This window comes from Serinus canaria, chromosome 10 (genome assembly GCF_022539315.1).
Source record: "Serinus canaria isolate serCan28SL12 chromosome 10, serCan2020, whole genome shotgun sequence".
Taxonomy (NCBI): domain Eukaryota; kingdom Metazoa; phylum Chordata; class Aves; order Passeriformes; family Fringillidae; genus Serinus; species Serinus canaria.
Window position 1 is genome coordinate 9,628,628 of NC_066324.1, and position 24,647 is coordinate 9,653,274.

The following is a 24,647-nucleotide window of genomic DNA, read 5'->3' on the forward strand; positions in this document are numbered from 1 at the left end:
GGCTGGGAACCAGAGCTCAGAGAACAGACTTCAGGGCAAGGAGACCAAGGGAGGGAGACACATGGGGAACTGGAAAGGATCAGAAGGAGGTGATTGCAGTTAAGATCTCCACAAACACAGTGTTTGTGTTAGACAACAAGACTATAATGAGAAGTTTTGGGAAGATAGACAGACTGGGTCAGAACAAGAATGGAAGGGGAAGAGCACAGTTTTCTTTAAACAGAAACAATAGGAAATGGATATAGCAAAAACTTCAGAGGGATATAGAGTTCACCCCCTCCCAAAGGCAGAATTACTTACACTAGAATGCATAACTCATCCGTTTTCTAGTGGCTGAGCTAAACCAGTTGAATTCCTGCACTCTTTTATCCTTAGTTTGGTGCTCTGACTAATGATAAACAGTACCTGAAACATTTCTCAGCTGCCCATGCAAGACAGAATTGCTAAACACACATCCACTGCAACCAGGCAACTGGTAGAGCCTACAGTGGAGCAGTGCTGAAATTGTTGATAAGAGCATGCTCCAGCTTTTGCTGCCCTCATTAACTTACAGTGGTAAAACAGCAAGAGGCTTGACTGCCTTTCACTAAACACTGCTGTAACAAATGTGTCCCACTTAGAAAGAGTTCAGCAGTTACAGGCTGCTTTATAAGTGGGTATGCATAGAGAGAGAAGTTGCTTGCAGTTAAATCTTCCCACTTCACAGCTCCTCACTGTTGCAGTTTGCTCACAGAAGACAGCACACTTTTTACTTTGTGTGTTTTCTGTGATGCTGCATATATAGAAGAAGACAAAACTGTGGAATAGGCCCAAGTAGGTCCAGACTTCTTTTCCTACAATTCCATGATTATGCAGGAGACAGCACATCCCACTATTCCTCTGTGTGTGGACAGAAGAGAGGATTATCCTGAATGGCCACAGCTGCTCCTCATTTAGACCTAATTTCATGATGGACTTGGAGTCTCAGCCAAAGTCCACATATCTGAGCCCAAGCCACAGACTCACTCTATGGACTTTGCAGAGCCAAAGAGTAATAGTCATGATTTTCCGAGGTAAAATCATTCAGAGACTCCACATCAGCAGGGAAGTTTTGAATATAAGTGAGCTAAAATTCAGAAACCTCAGAGGGTACATGCCCTTGCTTAGATTTTCAGCACCAGGTCTTGACTACACCAATTTCCCAACCTCCACCCTCTCACTGACCAAACTGCATTTTACTCTCAGCTAGTCCTACTTGGCTACTCTGTGGCCATCTTGTCTGAGTCACTGTATCTCCAGAAGAAATTCTTGAGTTCTCCCATTCTCTGCTGTGCATTATGTTCTTCTCTGGGAGGGGATTTAAAATTGGGAAGAGGCAGAGTTTCTGCTTTCCGACCTTACCTCCTGTGAAGGATGGCACTGGCTTTAACCAATCCCACACATTTGCCCCTCCAGGACGTACTGCAGCAAACAAAGATGCAGCACAGACTTACATCATTTTCTAAGAAATTGAACATGCTTCTTTCAGCCAGTTCCTTTGACTCTTCAAATTTTTCTACTGCTTGTTTAACTTCTTCATCAGGTATCTTTCCAAAACGCTTCTTTTTGTAATCGTAATCCAAGCGGCGTCCTTCCAGTTTCTTCAAGTGATGCTGAAAGAGACACAACATCTGTGAGAAGGACCAAATGGGACATGCCCAAACAAACACATTGTGATCTCAGGAAATATCAGTGATGGATGCAAATATATGCAGACTTAAAGAAAGACAAGGCCCAGAGACTTGTACAGTCCCTCCCTATAACCCAAGGCAGCACCAGTAAGTGGAGGGCCAAAAAAATGAAAGAAATTTTAAACAAAGAGCCCTTTGATAGCACTTGGGGTACTGGCAGCCTTGATTTGCCTACTGTAGGCATCTACCTCATAGACTTCACTAAATGTGCAACAGTACAGATTCTCTGAGCTGTGGAGAGAAGCAGGATCCAACTTAAATATTTGTGCATCACCATATTCTACATGTAATTCAGTTTTACATCTTGAATTATCTGCAATATGACAACTAAAAGTTAAGGGGTTATATTCCCCTCATAAAGCAGTGCTCCAAAAAATCTTGTATTCTTCCTGTCCTTGTTATGTATCAACTTGACACTTCTATCTGATAAAACTACACAAGCTTTTCTGCTGCCAAAAATCCTGGGACTGACAGACTCACAGAATGGACTCAAAGTGACAGTACAAAATGCTCATTAAAGCTAACATCAAACAATTTCTTTTCATCAGCTCAGAAGAACACAACTGAAAACAGCTATGCTTCAAAGGAGACAGCTACAGACATTACTGCTATATTTTTGCTATGCTTTCCACATTCATTTATGTGTAAACAAAAAAAAATAACTTCCATTTCTGCATTTCATCAGTGTTTTAACTTGCTTATTACCCAAATCCATTGGAATCAACAGACTCAGACAAAGACTGTCTGGATTTCTTTGAATTGTCACTTTGCAAATAAAAACACCGAAAAACTTAACTCTAAAGGTTAAAAATGTGTTCCTTAGTATCCTGTATTTCTTCCTATAGTGGCATATGGCACTTCAACATTTTATGACACTATTCAGATCACTCTGTATTTGCCCTGAAAAGCCTTTTTTAACAGTTATATTCATTCTCCATTATAAACAGCTTTAGGCTGACAGAGATGCTAAGATAGGATAATCACTAGCAGTAAATCACAGCCCACTCACATGCTCATAAACATTAATAAAAATGTTCATTAAAATAAAACAGAAGAAAATAAAGAAAATTATCTTCACTATGCTTGTACTGACTGTACAAGCAATATAGCAAATTGAGTAAGTTAGACAAGGAAGAAATAGTCCAGCATTGATCCTAAGCAGATTTTGTCACTATTTTGCTGGACAGAAAATCTATTACAACAAAATTTATTTACCTAATTGCTTTCAAAAAAATATCTCAGGGAAGTAGGGTTGATTTGACTCTGATTATTACTAAGTGAAGCTCTACCCTGGAAAACTTACCCCAATCTCTTTTAAATCTTTGTCCTGCAATAACTGTAGAGGATCAATAAAATTTTGTTTGACATTAATATCAAGAGAGTCCTTCACTTCTGCCATTTGCTTCATGCTCTCACCAGCATCCAGTAGTGCAAGGCCTGTGGTAAAGAATAGGCTCTTATATCTCAAGATATGTAAAAGCAGAAAACTTGTCTTTTAAAACAGCCACTTCAAATAGGTATCTTTGTATCTGCTGTAGTCACTTGAAGAGTAAAAAAGAAAATAATGCAAGTCATGCTTCTTCTCTATACAAAACTGGAACTAGAAAATTTTTCTTCTGAATTACATTTTGGTTTTTTTTCCCAACAGATATCAGAGGAAAAAAAAACCTTTTCTCCCTACTGTACACAGGTCATTACTAAAAAACAAACAAACAAACAAACAAACAAACAAAAAAAACAAAAAAAAAAAACCAGCCAGTTTTACTGTTTATTTCTTTCTACAAGAATTCTTCCTTTAGTTTACTTCTCAAATTGAGTAGAGCCATTTTATATAAAAGTTTAAAGAAATAAACTGCATTTAAGAATCATCCAAAATTATTTAGGTTTGGTGACATAGAAACTAAAACTCCTAATTACAGGGATGATCAGCCAGCATCAGTAACAGTGTTATCAAACCCACCTGCAACACAGGCAGACAAATGTGCAGGAGCATTCTGCTTCTGAGCTGTATCAACCATGCCCTGACCCCTGCACTTAACTTTCCCTCTTACCTGCAGTGGCCAGCTACACAGGTTATGTCAGTGAGCAACACTTTGCAAAAGACTTTATCTGAAATCTTGGCAGAGGAGATGCACAACTCACCAAACATAGACTCATCGCCCAGCTCTCTGCCATACCGTATCATGCAGTCTCCCAGGAGTCCCTCTGTCTGGGGGTAGCCTGTGGCTTTAACTTGTCCTCTGATCTTTGACATAGTGTTCAGCATCCCCAGCTTGGCCCTGTATGCTAAGAGGGACATAGAAAAAGAAAAAAAATTTAAAAAATGATAAAAGCAGTCTTAAAACGAATAGATTTAAAGCAATAAATTATTTCACAAGCAAAGCCAGGAAACTCATCTCAGACTTGTGATTTTTTTTGTTGTCAGTACCTCATAATCCAAAGTTGAAAAAACATTCCATTCAACAATATGGGTAATATGAAACTAGTTTTTATTCCCAACTAAAAAAGCATCATTTCTCCAGGCAAATATTCACTGACACTCACATTCCTTTGAATAGTCCTGGTTGTGAGCTCCTTGATTAGAAATACTGCAGACAGCAAATGCAGGATACAAGCACAGCCAAAGCCAACTTCTTCTCCCTCTAGCTTAGAAGAACTTTGCAGAACTCCACATAGAAACCTCACAGTGATGACCTAATTAGCTTTTATTTACCCAAAATTAATTTCCAAGTTATAAAACAATGTTCATCACAATTCAACACTTATTGTACCTATCCTACCTGGATTTGGCTGAAGGTACTCCGTGGATTTGGACAGAAGCTCTGTTACAGCTTTATTAGTAATATCAATTTTCTGAAAAAGAAAAGTAAATCTACTATGAACATTAAAAAATACATAGAAAGACAAGGCCAATTAAAAAAAAAAGACACACAACAATTGTAAAAGCAGAAACTGGCACTAACATTGTTTAATTTACAACACAACTCATCCGTGGATAGCAAACAGGTCCATTTCATGTAAACTCCTGAACATGGATTTAAACTAAAAGATATAATCTTTTACCAGGAGAAAATTTGGCCCAAGTAGTCAGATTTTTATCATTAATTTTATCAAATGCAAAGGCTTTGTGATATTTACAAAGCCTCACTAACACCACAGATTTCCCTAAACTCCCACACAGCCAGGGGAAGGCTCCTCCTGATGTTCTGCCCCCTTCTTGGAGGAATTTCTCTTCACTGTCAAGAGGTGTCAGTGGAACCTCTGTTCAAACAGCCTTTGTGGGTGCCTCTTCTCCCTTGGCTGAGCTGACAAGGCTCAAGGACAAATTTCCATTTATCCTTTTATCTTTCTGTTTGGAAGCACATTACAGGGTTTCCTCCCCCAGGTAAATCTACAATACCATTCAATCACTTGAAACATGAAATATTTTTGATTCTGCATTAGCTTAATATTGAAAAACATAATGTGACTTTTCTTACCCTTTCCATCTCTTGAAATTCCTCATCTAACTTTGTTCCTTCTGCTCCACTTATTTTTTCACTGAATAGCTGTAAAAAGATAAATTTAATACACAAAAAAAGGTATTGCTATTTAATTACAGAATAAATATCTCTGAGAGTTACAGTAATTGACTCAAGATGAGAAAATAGCCAGCATCCATTTGAGGTAACTGTGCAGGACAAAAGTAAATAGTCTTGGAAATGAAGCCCTCCTTTCAAGAAGAGAAAGAATCTGAATTATATACCTCATACCAATTTAGAACAAGCAAACAAAAAAAATGCTTTCTCATGCTTGAAGAGCTTGTACTCTACAGGCATGACCTACACTGCAGATTTCAGCACAGGGACTGCAGGTAAATCCACAGTAACCTTTCCAACTGTGTCTCTGCAGCTTTGTACTTGTGAGTGCCTTTTGTGTGCCAGCAGGTTCAGGGATGTAACTCCCATTGCTGCTGCTGGAGTTGTGTGCAATTCTGTGGAAGTAACAGACTTGTGAAAATGCTTCACTGTGAGACTGAGCACCTTTATGACCAAAATAAAAATGCCAGATGTTCTTCAAAAACTCCAAGCACCAGTTTCAGATCTATATCAGTAAACCTTCTGAAAAGGCTAAAAGTTAACTACCTTTGGTGTGAGATCTCCAGGCTGACTGTGGTTCTCACTGAGTAAATCATGGCCAGGAATAAGCCACTGAGCAGAACTCAGCCATCTGCTTCTTGCAGTGCTGGTACCTGCACTGTGACAACATGAAAAGAAAGCCAGATCCTCACCCAGTGTGAAACAGCCTTTGAAAGCATCCCTCCACTAGACTGTGATTTAACACATATTCAACATTAAATTCCTCCAAAAATACCTAACAGTTCTCTGTTTTAATTGGCTTTTATCACTGAAACTGTAACAGTGTATTGTGAAATCCAGGCCTAGCTCACTGACTGCTGCTGGTCCCCAAACCTGTCCCCAATAAAGCGTTTTGTTTGTCCTCAGCACCTTCTAAAAGGGAATTCATCTCACTGAATTAGAAGGACCTTGGGGACTTGCATAACCTGAAAATGGGCCGAGGCTCTCAGCAGTGCAATGGTTCCCTGTTTTCGGCCACTGCCGGCACGGCACAGGTGTGGGGGGAGGACAGTGCCCTGCCAAAAACCAGCAAGGAGCTGATGAAGCAGAGCTGGGAGCTCAGCAGTGGCTGACCTTGCATCAATATCACTGCTACCACACAGAGAACAGTCCTGCTTAAGGGGAAATGTGAGTTCAAAGAGAGACGTACAGCTAATTATTTCTATTGGCTTTACAGGCACTCGCAATCTTCATGCTTAATATGCCAAGCAGCACACACACTTGTCAGGATCATTTCTCTTCCAGAGCACTGACAGAACAAGCACAAAAGCAGATAAAACAGATGGAAAAGCCCAAATACCAGTGAGCTCCTGTGGGTCATCATCTTGCTGCTCTAAGACATGACAGCAGAGAAGTGACCTGAGGTTACGCGAGGAGCAGGACACTGCCCTGGTCTCTGCAGGAATGTCTGAGGAGTCCTTGAGCAGACAGAGAAAGGTACATGACAAGGCTGCATTGAAAAGCAGGAATCCCTGTCAGGAGTTCTGCAGCTCCTCCACAATAACAGGAGGAGCTGTCTCCTGTCTGTGCACTGTTAATTCCAAAAATAATCAATGCCATTTTCCACAGCCTCACACGTCTTCTTTCTCCAGCAGGCAAGGAAGAGATCTGTGGTTTCCCAAAACCCTTTTCAAAGGCTGAATGCATTGGGGAAATTACCCTTCTCAGACAAAGTTGCAAAACTCACATTCAGTAGCAGCCCATAGCTGTCCCATTACAGATAACCCATTTATAGGATGGTGAAAAATAAACCTAATGAACTAACATGACTGTTTGACTGTGAAAGTGTAATGATAATAAAATTCTAAATCTACTTTACAGTGACTTGTGGACACAACTCCTCAGAGCTAGCCAGGGGATCTGCAGACACTGTTTCATACAGACTCTGAAGACAACCTAACATACACCTACACCTGGGGAAAAAAGTATGATCATAAGGAAAACAATTTTGTTAAAAAGCTTTCCCAGTTCTATGCAAACATTGATGATACTGCAATTTGTAGCCCAAGGACACACTTCAATGGTATTTACCCTGAGCTCTAACAGCCTTTGAAAAACGACGCTCCATAAAAAATGATGCCTTAAAGTCTGTAAGCCATCTGAGGCACCAACAGTAAAAACTGGCATAAAGTTCTAATGGTTATAATTATATTTTACATCTTTACAGTTTATTTCATATTGGTATAATTTGGAATAGCTGTACTAGTCTCACATTTGGGAACAAAGAAGCTTTTGTTCTGATCATACTGAATTTAGGAGTTGTAAAACTAGCATCACCCTTCTCACAATTAAAAGTCATAGGATATCCAATTAATTATTGAAAATGGATGCACAAAGGAGACAGCTGCTGAGCTTTAGTTCCCTGACTATTTGCTGAGCATCATTTACATGCTTTATATCAAGCTGCAAAATGCTTTGAACATAGAGGATGACCAGCTGAGGGGCTGTGCAGTTACATGGCAGTATCTCTCAGGCTTTATGAGCCACCTCACCAAAGACAAAACTGCTGCCATCACACAAGGCATGTACTCTGAGGGAGCTCTGAATTTCTTTTACAGGAAGAATCCTTCACCTCCAAATTCAGAACCTGGCCAACATGGATTCAGCACCATTTGACTAGACAGGGCCACAATTCGTGTCTGTGAAAAAAACCAGTTCCCACCAGGGGGCCAGCAGCCCCTTACTGTTCCACTGCAGGTCAGAAGCCAGAGACTTTCATTAGTCCTGTTTCTGGTGAAGATAAGTAGCCTTCCTCTGGATCAAAACCCACATTCAGAGAACAGCTCTGCAAGAGGAAAGATTTCTTTCTCTCAGGTGTCTGTTCAACTCTCTCCATCACACTTATATTAGAGTTACTGAGAGAAAGAGAAAAGCAACAAAGCTTAATTATGAATATGAAAATACTTTCAAATCAGGCATTTGTATTCTTACCTCTCATTTGAAGTTACATACGATAGCAAACTACCTTCAATGGTAAAACTTGCATGCTCTATATAAGACCTTTTTGCCTGAAGAAACATTGCAGTTTGTACACAAATGCTCCTTGCTTGTTACTTCTTGCTAAATCCTACTGTTCTTTTCAAAATTGAAAAATTAAATATGACATATTATAAACAATCTGATAGTCTCTCATGGGCTTATGCTTGATTTTACATGAAAAAAAAGTGCAATAAAACAAATAGGCTTTGAAAGAAACCCCTCCAGATACACTGATTTCTATTTTAGTTCTGTATATCCAACTACAATTCAAAATGCAACCTGCAACTTTGTTACAGTCTTAAAAGACTATTTATCTGCTAAGGCATTTATATTCCAAGAAATTCTCTGAGAAAAAAAAAAATCTATCAATCTAATATTGGGATTTTTTTCTTGTGGTAGTTCTTTGTTATTCTATTTTTTTTTCAGATAATATAATTTTCCTTTGATGTGTTTTGTTATGATGTACTGCCTCAACCCTGGCAGTGTTCAAATCCTGGAGAAGGCCTTGAAAAATCTGGTCTAGGGGAAGGTATCTCTGACCATGGCAGGGTTTTTTTTTTTTAAGGCTCATTCCAGCCCCTTACCACTCTGTCATTTCATGAACACAGCACATGAGCTGTCCATACTTTAAAGAAAAATCTAAAGCTCACCAAAACTCTAAACTAAAAACATCTCAAGATTTAAAATAAAAATACTGAAAAATTATGTTAAAATAATAAGATTTATCTCCATTGCACAGGAATAGTACATTTCCCCATTGTTATATGGATTATAACAAACAAGCTTCAGAAAAATGTCATATTTTACTGAATTTTTGTACATCCTATCCACTGAATTACACAAGTTTTTCATATTTCACTATAGAAGGTTACTGAATATAAGAAGCTGCCAAAAATATCCCAGATCAACAGAGAGCTGATAAAACTCTCAAAACAATTACCCTATTTTTTTTTAATATATCCACTGGGTATTTTATAATACAAGTCAATGGGATTCTTGCCAGCCAATACTTGCACACATGCTCTGACCTTCTGTTTCACTTGTTTTGCCCTTCTTTTGCAACACTCTAACCAGGACTGAACCATCACAGTTCTTTTGTTGTTATTCAGCTACTGCTGAAAGAAGTGGCTTGCCAGCAAAACTCTCTTGTACGTACCTGGCCAGGAAATCAGCCCATGCTATTTAAAGGCTGAACCAAAGGTATCAGATTCTATTAAAGGCTTAAGAGCTTTTAATGACTCTTTACAAAGTTACAGCATTTATTTTGTTCTGAAGGACTAGCTGCTGAAATTATCTGTTGAAACATTAATGGGATAGAAAATTTCTACATTTGTCATAAATACGGACGCTGTCAAACCCATGAGGCAAAACCTAGATTTTTTTATTCTGACAAAAAAGCCAAGGCTATGAAAAGATTTTAAATTTATTTCCCTCTCTCTCTAAAAAGGAAGCAAGCAATCAACTGGGAAAATGAATAGATTCATCCCAAAGTTAACACAGGGAAAGCCAGGAAATAATGTAACTATATGGCTACATTTCCCATAGAAACAGAACTGGGCCAAGCTGCAAAAATGCATTAAATACGTCTTAAATACAGTACTTAGTACAAAATACTACATTCCAATCTGGTTAACACACAATGGTTACGCTTCTCTTAATAAATCATTAAAAGTTCCAGCAATTTCCCTGCAGCCATGTAAGTGTTTGATTTGGTTTAATGCAATGTGACAATACTAACAGCTTTCTCAAGGATCTTATTTAAGCCTGTAATAAACAAAGGGAAGAAAAAGGTGGCTGGCAGGACAAAGTCAAATCTCTTTGCAGTATTCAAATCCTGAGGGGAAGGAGAGATTTTCTTCTTTGTCCTCTTGCAGAATGCTCTATCAGATTAGAGACCAAGATTTCAGCCTCTTTTCTAGAGCAAAAGTAGTTTAACCTCAAGTATCTGGAATTCCCTGTTTTGTGTTTCTAAGTTCTACTACAATGTTATGCATATTACTTGTTTTCTTGTTTTCCTTTTTTCCTGAATGTTGTATTTCATATAAATTGCTAACTCCCACACTCAAAAAAAAAAGGAAAAAAAAAAAGGTTACCACTAGTTCATGTATTGCAGACCACCAAGATCTTGTCCTACAACACAGCTCAATGTCTTGCATCCTAATAAACATTTAAAGGAATACACACTGGCAGAGCCAGCTGCAAAAAGCTTGCCACCATGATAGAAAAATATTCCTTATTAAAAAATAATACAAATCCTTCTTTACTAACTAGGTGAATGGGCAGCTATTAGGCATCCTTGTGATTGATTCCTAGAGATTTTCTAAAGGTCTGGATGCTCAGAAGAAAAAGAAGTGCCCCATGCTGAGGAACTAAACTAAGATGCACATTTTCAAATCCAGATCTGAACAAACAACTAAAGAACCACAGTACTTGTCTATTAGGTACAAAATCATCTGCAAATGAAAATGGTAATATATATCTAAATAGATATTGTCTCCTAAAATACCCCTACAACAAGAAAGAAAAAACCAAACTATGAAAGTGTACTGGTACTTGGACCTCTTAATTAAACTGACATAGCTCACTCTATCCTAATGCTTTGGAGAAAATACAAATCCCTCATTTTAGAGGTTAAGCACTCAACGATGGCAGGAACTCTGCAGTCACCTCAGTACGTTGTATTTTCAAAGGAAACAAAAATTCTCTTGCTCTGATGCTCTTTAGAGAAAAAAAGATTTAATCTACCCTCCAAAATAAATGGAGGGTCTACAACAAGGTGCAGATGTTTCTGTCACACAAATACCAAGCACTCTGGCTCACCTCCAGCAAATCATTGCAGTTCATCCTCAGTAGGTGCTGAAGCGTTTTTCTGGATGGAGCCCTGAGTGCTCAGCACCTCACAGTGTCAAGCTCAGAGAGTCATCACCTTCACATTAAGCATTTTGTAACTTTTTCTTCTACTAAACTTTCAGGTAACAGTGGCACATATTTCCCCAAAACATTTGGTAAAATGGTAGAAAAGATTTCTGACAGCAGCAGCAAGAAATGGGTTTTTTCTTGAAAAATTAATCAAGCAGCTGAATTGGGTTCTACTGCTATTTAATCAAAATTATAGTGTGCAAGAAGCTGTGCCCTAGAAGTCAAATACTTGTTATTGCTCCCACGGCAGCATAAGTGCTATAAAGTATCTCTGAATTTTACAATGCGTGTACACAGGTATTTAAGAAGGTTCAGCTTTCTCTTTTGGTAATGGTTCATACATAATTATAAAACATAATAACATTTTGGAATTTATGTGAGACATGAACACATTAAAAATTATAATCACATTGAGGATACAAAATTCAAGCAGCATTCTGTCAGTACCCATGGCAGAGCAGACTTCTATAGAAATTCATGGAAACAAAGAAGTACTGCATAAAATTGGATGATTCACCCGAATTCATTACCTACAACAAGCAGCTGAACCAGAACTCCAGAAAACTACATCCATGGCCAGAGGAATTGACATCCTAATGTTTCACTGAAGATGTCTATTCTCAGATATTTAAAGTATAAACATAAAGAACATGTAGGACATGCTTGTACTTCAAAGACACCTCATGACTATGCTCACACTATCGACTTCCTTCGGGATTTCTGACGGACCCAATAGCAAATCTCATCCCTGCAGCCAACAAAATTAAAATACCAAAAATATCAATCTCAAGGGTCTGTTTCCCAAGAAGGAAAACATATTTTTTCTACCAAGAGATCTCTGAATCATACAAACAAAGTTAAAAAAATGCATGAGAGTATTGCCACAGTGTTTATATTCACAACAAACATTCCTGTTTCACTAATATTTATGAACCCACTACTTCATTACTTGTAACTTCTCAGGCAAACAGGAGCAACAAGAAGATTATTTTTAGGAAGACAGGTGAACTGAGTTACACAAGGATATGCCCCTTAGAGAGGAATAGAAGAGAAAGGTGTTTGTGAAGCAGCTTGCCTGGGAAGGGGGATCCAAGGGTGTCCCCAAACACCTCTTTCCCACAGGAGATGTTCTGGGAGCTGCCAGGGCAACACGAGCTCAGCATCACTGTTGAAGATCACCATGCAGATCTATGCCAAGCATATTCCAATTTACTTCCTAACATGGAGCAAACTCTTCAGAGCTGAGCATGACCCAAAGTGTAGAGAAGCCCAACCAGGCAATCAGCTGAGACCTCTACAGTCACCCCTCCAGCTGCCAGCATCAGCAGGAACAGACCCAGTCCACCAAAACTGATGTGCTCCTGCAGAGAGATGTGCCCATGGACACAGGGAGTGTGTGCCTGCAGCTCCCATGAGGAATCCATGAACAGCCTGGGCTGTGGAGGGGCAGCAGCACAGCCCTGGCCAAGGCTCAGTTCTGCAGCTTAGTTCTGCTCAGAAAGGAAGCTCCAACAGTGCAATCCATGTGTTCTGGGATCGAGAAAGCCCTGACAAGCACTGGTACATCTAGGGAGACTGAGCAATGACAGCACTCCCCACTGATGGAGGAGTTTCAGCAGGCAATCCACATACACCTCACAACCCAAGATGTTTTTCAGCAAAATCCCCCCACCAACCCACTGTGCCACTGATTGTGTGAGATACTCATACCTATGCAGACAAGAACTTCTGCTGATTTCAATTCTTTATAAACAGTTGTGCTGTACCACATAGTGCAGAATTTCCTAACTTAGATCAACTTGTAAAAATTAGGACTGCAGAAGACACCTGGGCACATATCAATGTATTTAATCAACTTTACAGCCTTTGCTTGGGAAACCCAATCAACGAAAAAGGAAAAGGCACAGAGCCCAAGAACATGACAAACAAGGTTACTGGTTGAGGAATGTGTCTTTTCTTGAGGAAGGAATTAAAAAAATCAAAAAAGATGGAAGAAAATAGTTTAGAGTGTTATATGTCAACAGCCTGATTTCACACAGTCTAAACAAAAGATTCTGCCATGTGGGAGGACAATCACAACAGAAATTTTTCAAACGAGAAGGGCAGCCATTTTAACCAAGCTAACGAGGGCTTTTCACAAAGATCTGCCAACTCAATGTCTGTGATGTGGGTGCCTGACCAGAGCCTTTGCAATTCTTTCTGCTGACAGGAACTCCGGGATGCATTAAATAGTTTTTGATTCCTGCTTTTTCAAGACAAAGAAAGAAAACAAAAAGGAAACAGACCTGAGTACATTAAAGGTCTTGACAGATTGAAAAATTCTGTGCATGTACTTTAAAAACTCATCATCTCTCAACAAAGCAGCAAAAGATACAGTGGTCTCAGCAAAGGTCTACAATTGATTAGGTAAGATGAAGTACCTGGCATTAAACTAAGTCATTTGCAAAAACAGGCCAAAATGCCAGATATGGTCCTGCATTTTAAGAAAGCAAATAACACCTAGTGAAAGATTTATTAGTCAGTTTGACTAATTAAAAAATTAATCTAATTTCCTTGACAGTGATACTGAGAATTTACCGCATACGATTCCTGTGTTCTTCCTAGTGTATTTCTTACATGTAATTTTTTGCAAGAATTAGGCACAAAATTACATGTGGCTTGGTTTAGGTGATTTTTTAAAAATTAATTTAGTAACAGAAACATCAGACATTGAATTCTAGCTCTGATATCGCTTGAAGTTGTTCTACAAGTAAGCCTATGCCAGAAAGAGAATTTTAAGTAGGGTCAGGAATGCTGAGTACTTGATGTTCCTTAGTCAACACTCAAAATCCTGTACCCAGCTGATTTAGTCTGCACACAATCATGCAGCCTTTTAAATTAACCTTATTAACCAAATCCAGCCAAAGTATGTGTAAATATAGACTGTGTAATCTAGCCTTACAAAGAAGTCTGCACACTGAGAAGGGTGCTGTCTCTTGCTCAAAGCAAGCATGTCCTTTGAAAGGTCTTAGCATATTTCAGAATATTTTATCCTCACCATGTAATGGACAGCTTTACCCTTTCTGTGACACTCCAAAGGTCTCAAGTGTCTCATTAAAAGCAAGCCCCTGCTACTTGTGCTGCTTTTCCACACGTCTGGATTCCAGACTTTCTGCTCTCAGCAAGAGCTACTTTAGCCCTTCGGATGCTTCAGGAAACATGGGGAACAAATTCACACAGGCTGAAACTACACATCCAAGCTCCTAATACAACATTAATGTAGGGGAGGAACTACAAGACTACATGCTTGAATTTGGGTTAAACTGATTTGCCCTTGGCCACACAGTAAACAACCGCTAACTCTCTGTGAATGAAATGAGAATGCCAGAGTCCCAGATCTTCACTATCTGCCCTGAGGAATGCAGTCTTAAATGAAATATTCTATCTGTATTTCTGAGCAGGCAAACCAAGGGGAAGTTACATTTATGGGACACAAATTGTGAGTTGCACACACAAATTTATTTATATGAGAATACAATTTATTTATTGTGAGAATGTAATTCCAGATTTTGTTGCAAAAATTAAGAGATGAATGTACAATCTAGGCAAAAGAGATTTTACTGCACACAGTCTGTAGGAAAGTGTTTGTATCTATTTTCCATGCCAAAATAGGTACGATAAATGATCTCAAGTTTTCAGATTTTGAGTGATACCACTTCAATTCTGCAAAATGATAGGTCAAAGGACATCCTTTTCCATGCAGGTCAGAAGGTCCAAGGATTAACAACTTTATCTTTTGCTTCAACAAATACAGGCAAGTAATGAAAAACAAGAATAAAACAAAACAAAACAAAAAAAATACAGAAAAAGAAGATACAGGCACAGCAGTATTTGTGAAACAACTCAGTGGCTGGAATGCTATTTCCTGTTGAATTTTACATGACTTTTCTTCAAAATAATAGAATTAATCAACAGCTTTTATACACACGCACATGTGCATACACACACTCCCACACTCCCTTAAGTAAGTCAAGAGGTATTAGAGACCTGGATGCTTTTGAACACCCCACCAAGTGCTTATCTAAATCTCTAGGCATGTAAATCCTTCTTAAGAGTCTAACCCAAGAGACCCATCAGAGAAGCGCACAGGACTCGACACTGCCAAGATATGAGCTCTGTTTCATTTCAGATTCTAGTCACAAACAGCTGAGAGCAGCTAAACTACTACTACTGCATTACTATTACTTAATGTCTTCTTTTGAAGAAGTATTTTGTCCTTGAGTTTCATCTGGGAGAGCAGAGCAAAGGCTTCTTTCCACCTCTGCTGGATAGTCTGCTCAAAACCTGAGCAAACCTCATACACACACACACTTTTTCCAGAAGGTCTAATCATGATGTTCATTCCAATGCTCAGCCAAACTCAGAGGTACCAAGAATTGTTCAGCTGTTGTTCCATTTTTGTTGCATAAGTGTCAAAAAACATGTTCCCACAGCTAGGAGCAGTGGCTTGATATTGACAAATTGTTCAGAGAAATGATACTTAGGCAGTAAATGAAACATTTTAGAATGACCAGCTACTTTGTGCATCTACAAATGATAAAAATTCATTCAATTTTCCATCTTAAATATTCTCTCTCACAAGCCAGCTCCTCCTTCTCTTTTTGCTGCTAGTGTCTCTCTTCTGTTCCCATCAAGAGATGCATTTACTTTTGTTCTCTTCAGTGTTCTGTTCAGGAGTCATTTATTTGTACACTCCCATGTTCTTTTATCAAAGTACAAGACTGGTTTATCCTGGTAACTTATAATTTCAACTCAAGGTTAAAAGAATAAAGAGTCCTAGGACAGAAGTACCATAGAGAACATCCCAGAGAAGATCATGTACTTGCTGTTATTTTGAGAAACAGAATATAACAAAAGGAGCAGGAAGAAAACAGCCAGAAAGAGATAAAAACTACCTTTGCTTTCAAGAAGGGTTGCAAAAACCCTTTCCTTGAAAACCCATCTTTTATCAGCTTTGCTTGCTATCACATAGACAAGCACCCTTTATGACTCCACATTTCATTAAATTTGACCTTCTGCCTTTAAGTTGCAAAAGCACTTTCCCTCAGATGCCCTGACACCTGAACTTCAGAACACAACAGATAAGCATCAGCACTTGCACTGACAGGGAACACTTGCCAAATGGCTTATAAAGTACTGAGTGCCAGGCTCAGAAAACCCAATACACCTTGGTTCTAAACCACCTGCAAAAGTAAAGGCTTTTGATTAGAAATCTGTCACTTAGACAAAATATCATCAGCATGTGTTTAACCCTTCATTTTTTAAATGGGACTTGAGTCACCTGCCTTCAGATCTGTCAGCAGCAAAACATTTTTTGATTTAAGCTTCAGGTGAGACCTACAGCTCTACTATAATGTTAAATACATGAGCAAGAAGCATACAAAATGTTTATTGTAATTGTAGCAGAAAATGTTTAAAGGAATACATTCTACCACTAAATAAACCTAAAAGGCTAAATGCTTTCTCTTATAATGCATACAGTATTTGTTTTGAGATAATTTTCTTTACAAAGGTTTTTGACAGAAAAATATTAAGCAATCAGTAACCACATGCAGATAGTTATGGCAGGACCCTCAAGTGTAGTTGTAAAAAGTGTTTTTTATTTCTTTCCCATAACAGAGCAGCTTTTTCCACTCCCTAATTACACACATTCCTTATTCCTTTTTAACCACTAGCACAAAGTTTAAACATTAGCCACTGAACAGTGTGAAAGGAAATGTGCTGTCCATTAGAAGGAAAAAAGAGCAGCTGTCACAAAGCAGACACGTGATTCCAGCCACAGAGACCTAGAACACCTCAATAGCAGTGGCCCAGCACTTGCTCCAGTAAAGAACAATTCAACCCCTCTGCTCCCCCATGCTCTCTTCACAAATGAGCTGGACCACCCAGTGATTATTGGAACTTGTTATTAACTTACCCGGACAATCCACCCAGCAATATCATTATCCTGAAATGAGTCCTACAGGCTCTTAAACCAGCTGAACTGGGGCACCGCCCCTGCTTCTAGGTCTGTAATTCTGAGACACACAGTAATTGTCTAAAGTCTTAAATGCTTTAAACTTGAAATCCCCATCAGACTTGGCATCCTTCCCAGGTAACTACACTGCCTTTCTGAGTGCACCCACTAACTGCAATTTTCACTTTAACTGTTTGACCACAGCAGTGGGATGAAAAAGTAAGAAACACAGGCTTCACAAAGGCACTTCCAAACCACAGTGCTTTTACACTTGATGCCTTTGGTAGCTACTGAACTTTGGAGATAGCAAAACCACTGAGAATTACCTTCCAGAAACTGTGTCCATCTCATGGCAAACTCAGTTTTTCAAGTAACCTACATGCCACCTACTCCTCATTGCCTATAAATCCAATTTGTGGCAAAGTCCAGACACATTTCAACCACAAAAATCATATTCCCAAATAAAGCCTTCATCTCTATGCAATTGTATAAACCATGGAGCTCCAGTAACTCTCTCTCATGCTTTCTCCAGACTTGTTCCAATTCTCTGCACAGAAAGATTTCCCACTGCCCTTTCATGACTTCAAATGTAGTCCTTCCAAGCAGCACTAAATGATCTTTCCTACTTACTGCCTCTGTCCAGTCAGAACATAAACAGTTGCTCTGAAGCAAGCCCAAATGAATACAGCTCTGAGGCCAGTATTTCCACATATGACAAAACAGTCACTCCAGTTGGACAACTGTACTTAGCCTTTAATCAAATCCTTAAAAGTATTGAAAAAGGAGAGTAAGATACTGAACCCTGAGAAAATGAGGCACCAATCCAACAGGTCATTAGCATGAGATGGTACATACACCAATGCAATGCTGCCTATGTGCTTAAATTAGATGCAAACAGATATTGAAGAAAACCATGATCATGGACAAAGGACAGTCTTGTCCATATATGAATAAAGTACAGGACTCTAGACTCTATAATGTGATTTTGCATTTCTATAGAGAGTGACTCATTTTGCACCAGGCAGTGACACGTCACACTATTACTGAGCACTTTAGTCCAACTTGTCTGCTATAGCTATTCTTCAACACTTGCATTGTACAACAAAAACTACTTTGTACTGCAAAACCTTGAACTCTTCCTGACAAATCTCCACTGTTTCCTAAAGAACTCAATAGGGATGCTTACACACGCATTTCTACATCTAAAAATTCAAAGTCAGCATTATTATACACATCTCTAAGGGAAAACATCTTTGTAAGAATTCAAATGTAATAAAATAATCAATCTAAGTTTTTGGACACAGACACATTATTTGCTCTGCAAGCTTACTTGAAAAAATATAACAGTGTCAGACTCAAGACTGCCAATTTTCAGAAGAAAAAGTGCAGGTGCTTTTAATGAGAGAACCTGACTACATTAAAGTCTCTGACAGTAATTTAAATTATTGATGTAAGACTTTAAATAGCCAAGAACAATGACGAACCTGAAACCATGAATCTCCATGCTCCACACTTTCACTTCCCTATTTCATTATGCATATCTAAAATACTCTTCCCTCATCTGTTGGAAATCTTGTTTGTGAAAGTGAGCATACCCTAAAAAGAGAACTGTAAAGCTATCAAAAGGCCATAAAAAGATACTCATAGTGATTATCCTTCCTCACTTTCTAATTTCACTGATTCTCACTCAGTTCCAAACTCATGCTTAAAGAAACATTCTGAATTTCTTTGAAAAGTAAATTTTGGGGTTTTTTAATTCTAAACTATGGTCTTCCATCTCATTATGTTGGCAGCTGCTTGTCCAGACAATACAATGAGACACCGTGCATGAGCACTGCAGACAAGTAGACTTGGTGGGTCCATCCCACAGACCCACCCTCCTCAGGGTGACCAGGACAAGCATCACCTCAGTGCTTGTCAGAACCATTTTCTGCCTCTCTCAGCATCTTGTTTCAGGTACAACTGGGCAATATTTCATTCTGTTTCCTCTGCATGGAGAGGAGTTGGAGCTGTGAACGACAAGTTACACACTACGTGCATTCCACTGGCTGTTACCACATTAACACTTCTTCATCCCTCCATAGGTTCCAAGTGCAAAATTTCAGTTGGCAGCAATAACATTCTGATTTGGCCTTAAAACAATCCCCCTTTCTGAAGTTGCTCCCTGTGCTTGTAAAGGAAGGCATGGCTTCCTTCTGACCTACTCATATTTATTCACTACGAAAATGAGAAAGGGTGATTGTGCCATTAAAAAAAAATCGTTAAAATCAGAGATTTAAATAACCCCTTTACACACTTTCTTTCCAAGTAATATGAGAAGCTTCCATGTTATCTTCTTCCTCTTCACTCCTGTGTGATTTAAGATGTTTCCATACTGGATGTCTCTTAAGACTATATTTAAAAACTGCTTGTACAGATGACAATAAGTAATTGTGAAAGAAGTTTCTTAAAACATTTCATTTTCCTCAGAGTACTGAGAGAACAGGAGAAGTTACGCCACATTTTTTACTTGATACCTTTAACAACATCATTCTAACTTGTGTCTCTGTTGTACATAATTTGTCCCAGTAGAACTTACTCTGAGCAGAACTTCCCTCCCCAGACTCTCCTCTCAGTTGAAATAAAGGCAGTCTTTCCTCCACTTCCGAAATGTGTCTGTCTGTCCTTCAACAGCATTCTCAGTCTTTCCTGAAGCCTGGCTGAAGCCTCTCAGATCTCACATAGCTTGAGGTGCTGCTTTCAACAGAACCATTGCTTTTACCTACATCCAGGCTGATCACTATCTCACTTAAACCACTCAACTGTCCTGTTTGGATTCCAGGCTTGCTGAATTAGGGATAGATCTTCTTGCCCTCACATGAGATATCATAATCACAACGTTCACCATTAACCCAGGGTGAGCTGGTAGCAGAGATTCCTTGTGGGCTGATAATTCAGAACTTCAGTGAGATACAAATACCTTACAAAGTAGAATTTACTCTCTGAACAAAACATTCTAATAATCATTAAGGTACTTTCCCACAGCTGCTTAGGGTTCTCTAAATCCTTTTCATCCCTGCTGAGACATTGCCTCCATTTCCCTTGCACTGGAAGTAGCAACTCTCGTGTGCTGTGAGCTCCTCAGTGGGTTAATCCACCTGAAAGCTGCTCACACACTGGAGCTGGGTTGATTTTGAGATGGATAAGCTGCCTCTAACAGCTTAGAGTGTGTGATCACACAAGTACCCAGAGCTGACTCAAAGAGGTGGGTGCCCTGAAGGTAGAGCAAAGCAACCAGAGCCTAGATTTAGGGTGATGCAAGTTGCCATGGAATTTTGTGCTGCATCTGACAGCATCCAGCAGTTAAAGCTGACTGCACAAACTGTGTCCCTGCACGTGCAGTGCAAAGGTGTGTGTACAGTGAGGGGGTTCTTTAATGACCTCTCTGCCCTACCTCAGTACACTTGACATTACCATTCAATAACTCTTCATTTCTGCTCACTTTCTATGACAGCTGCAATTGCCACCAGTCTAGAGAAAATCTATGCTCTGCCTTGTTCTAGGGAATGTTGGCATATTGTCAGTCATAGTTCTGGAAGAGAGCACTACTCTGATTCATAGCTCCTAAGAGAAATTGAATACACTTCATGTTCCCAGAACATTATGTGACCAGTTCCAGCACAATGCCCTGGAATTAAACCCAAAAACTGTATCCTTCACTCTTTTCTCAGGTTAAACTACCTAGCTCATTCAGGAAGATGGCTCCCACTGGCTTGTGCAAAAGTTAACACTAAATAGATCACTGACTGTAGCACAGGCCTGAACTCAGGAGGGTCTAGTCAGCTTTCAGCACATCAAGAGTCACAGACCTACGCACAGATGTAAAGCTGTACAAGTACTTTACACCTCACTGCAACCATAACCCAGCGTGGCACCCTGTAGCTGGGTTCTGCATGAAGTCTGACTAGGTTAGAGTTGCTATAGAATAGCCAATTGCACTATTTTTCTGTTAGAGTAACATGCTGCTGTTGGTATTTCTTTCACACCATTTGAAACAAAAAAAAAAAAAAGGTCCTAGTTTGTCAAATAGGAGAGAGATCAAGCAACACAAAGATCATAGCCTGCATATGCAGAACAAGAAATTAAAATCCTTAAAACATGTAAATATTTTTTTCTTCTTAAAACATGTAACTGCACTGCATAATTCATGACAACCCAATTGCATCCCTGCATTTCCACCACCAGAGACTTCTGCTTATTCAACAGCTTTACTGAAAATTCATTTAAATACAAATCAGCTGATCTAAAAATTCTTTTTTTTTTTTTAAGACTGAATACATTGGGCCACCTTATTAGGACACCAAGCACTTACACATCTTCAATGCCCACGTGCACAATTAGAAAGATCACTTACACACAACTGATGTCAAGTCAAAGAGCAGGAAAAAGTCATGGATAACCTAAGTCAGTTTCTGTAAAGCCAGAATATATTCACATCACCTTTGCTGAAGTCACACCTATTCATTCACACTCAACACCAAAGCAGTTTATTTGAGTTTTAGTAATTTCTTGGGAAATAGTTTTAAGCACCAGTGCAAACAAACTACAGGAGAAATAAAACAGACAAGATGTGGGCATTTTTAAAAGTGACTTACAGCTTTAAGCTCAAAGCTTATGTATTTGGGCCAAATATTTTTAAATTTCTCAAAGCTCAAGAGCTGCTAGCACTAAAAGATATGATAGGAGTATTACTTTTAAAAGTTACTATGTGACTACATATTTATCTAAAGTAAGAACTTCCTTGGCAGTGCCATAGCTTAAAGTGACAGTTTTAGTGATTCCATTGCCAGCAAAAATGTGGTCAAGATCATTCCCTACAGAGCCCCAGGCAAGCTGTGCAGAGGAAGCAGAACAAGACTGTCAACAGAAGCTGTACACAGCCAGATAGACCAACAGTCAAAAATGGTAATTTTAAGTTGATTTGCTTTAGAATTAACTTCTCCTCACATTAGCATGCTATTTCTCATCACCACATCTGCATATTTATCAGCAAGTCTACATTTTATGCATGAAAAGTGACAAATAATCTGTTTATTGCTCTTTCAGAAACTACTTTCCAGACTGTAATTCTTACACAATCCCATTCCACATAATCAAGCAAGAAATTTATCCTTCAATGTTATTAAACTGCTGCTTACATGTTTTAGCACTTAAGACAAGCTGTGTGGATTTCAAATCACTATAAAATGGACTGAGAACTCCTTCTCATATCCTTAATTTTTACTGCACATTATTTTGATTTAAATGGCATCATTGCTTATCTGAGCTGCTAGTCCTGTAGCTTCCTGTGCTTTTGGTACAGTGTGAAACACCCACATTCTTCTGCCACAGTCAGCTCCCACTACTTGATACTCAAGGCAGTCTACCTGGTTCTGCTGTACAAGGATTGCACACTTTCCCTTTGAACCAGCAAGCATATTGTCTGTGCTGCTTGAGAGGTTTCTTGTTTGTTTGATTCTCTTTTTTCTTTTTTAAGGCATTTTAGTTCACAGTTTTGCCAAGCCTAAGTTCACATCCAGCATCAGAGCACTGTGAAGCAATGCACTTCCAGTTCCTAGGTCTGCTACAAATACAATTGAATTTTTAATGGTCTTAAAAGTCTCATTCCTCAAATATTTTGAAAAATCCATCAATGTGCTCCTAGCAGCACTGCTGACTTAGCTAGGATCCATGGAGGCCCTTAGAAACACTACCCATGGGAAAAAAGAAAGAACTTAAGATTAGCTTACTCTTTGCTAATGCAACCTGTGTTCATCATGAATTGGGAAACCTAAATGGAACACACAAGTCTCAAGCACTTTCTTGTGTCAGAGTGTCTGCAATAATCCGTGCTTCTTTCATTCACTTACTAGAAAACCTCCTTGTATCACAGTGAAAAGTGAAGAAAAAACCCCACAACCATTATTTCATCAGTTTGTTCACCATGACTAGATTGGAAAGGAAGTCACTGGACACTTTTATTACACCTTATTTTCGTAACTCTATTTCAAAATCTGCCAGGGGTGTTAGGCAGCAAGACATTGGTACATACAACACCACAAACTTGAATGTAATTGGGGATAAAAGGGCTCCTCTGCTCCATTTCTAAGACACACACTGTCCTGAATCTCCTCAAGGCACAATTCTTTCTAGTGGTAAGAGCAGCACTGCAGAAATGCACCACTGACTTCATCCATGGGACTTGAAAAAGAACTTCCCTCAGCACTCACACAGAACTGACTTCCACTGTTATCAAATTAAAAAAATGACAGAGAAAACTGAAATAATTTCCAAGTATAATTTACACATAGACTACAGACCCCGGCAGAATTCCCCAATGAGCTATAAAGCACCAGGGCAAATGAGGTCAAAAGGCTCTGTCCTCCCCTGGGGGGGCACATGGCTTTGCAGCAAGAAATTCCTACAGAAAAGGCAGCACATCCATCAGTAGCAAAACAAGCCAAGTCCCATGAAACAGAAACATTTAACCACAGCTGAAGAGATCACTGAAGAGAAACTCTTAATCATCAAACTCACAATGAAAATGCCATGATTCTTGCATTCTCCAGACAAAACAAAGCAGTAGATATGGCCCTTTGGATCCTAGGTAGTTACTGCAACATACAGGGGGAAAAAAGCAAGTAGGGATTATTCAGAAGCTAAATCCATAAAATGATAAACAGTTAATCTTGAAAGTAAGTAACAGTTGCTATGTTCCAGTGCCTCAGGCAGTCAGTCATACAAGCAGATCACACCAAACACAGAATTCATCCTAACGTCTTTAAAAATATTATTTTCTTTGGAAGAAATTTCAGAAAAGCAGACTGGAACTGCTGGTTCTGAATTGATTAAAAGGTCTTTGATTACCAATTTCCTCATTTAATGGGTCTCCTTCCCCCCTCCCCCTGCACACATCTCTTGTGACCCAGATGCCAAACTGGCAGGTGCTCCATGCTCTGCAGGAAAGACAAAGCGTTCCCGTGTTTGTGTGTTCTCAGACCACACAGATGGCAAAGGCACCAAATTTCACTTTTTCTAGCTCTATAAACAGGATGGCAAAAGGCAGAATCAAAACACTGACTTTGTGACTCCCAGTCCTAAATTCTGTTTATGGCACTAAGCACATTTCACACACATACTCTCTCATTCTTTGCTGAGGAGATACCATTACCCAAAAATCCCAGTTTCTAAAAGATTGCTTGTCCACTCCAGAGGGGTATTAAACACAGTAAAGGTAATTGAAAATACCATGTTCAGCCTTGCCAAACTTTCAGTCAGTGAAATTACATCACATTTACATGGAAACGTTAAGCCAAACCCATACCTACATTTTGCATTTATCAATACATATGCAAAATAAACTTTAAAAACAATAAATAATTTAAAAAAACCCCCAAAAACGCAGAGACT

The 24,647-nt window shown here is 39.0% G+C and overlaps 1 protein-coding gene across 6 annotated transcripts in view; it reads right to left on the bottom strand.

Moving 5' to 3' along the window:
- SH3GL3 (SH3 domain containing GRB2 like 3, endophilin A3) overlaps window positions 1-24,647 on the bottom strand; it is a 49,145-nt gene that overhangs the window by 9,313 nt on the left and 15,185 nt on the right. For 5 of the 6 annotated variants that reach the window (XM_050978713.1, XM_050978714.1, XM_050978715.1 and 2 more), the window contains 5 exons: window positions 5,189-5,257; window positions 4,490-4,562; window positions 3,852-3,995; window positions 3,013-3,146; window positions 1,473-1,631 (listed from right to left, as the gene is read on the bottom strand). In XM_050978713.1, the coding sequence (XP_050834670.1) occupies window positions 1,473-1,631; window positions 3,013-3,146; window positions 3,852-3,995; window positions 4,490-4,562; window positions 5,189-5,257 (579 nt within the window). Of the gene's footprint in view, window positions 1-1,472; window positions 1,632-3,012; window positions 3,147-3,851; window positions 3,996-4,489; window positions 4,563-5,188; window positions 5,258-23,774; window positions 23,797-24,647 lie in introns of those variants that run through there. The other variant, XM_050978716.1, reaches the window with a different exon arrangement.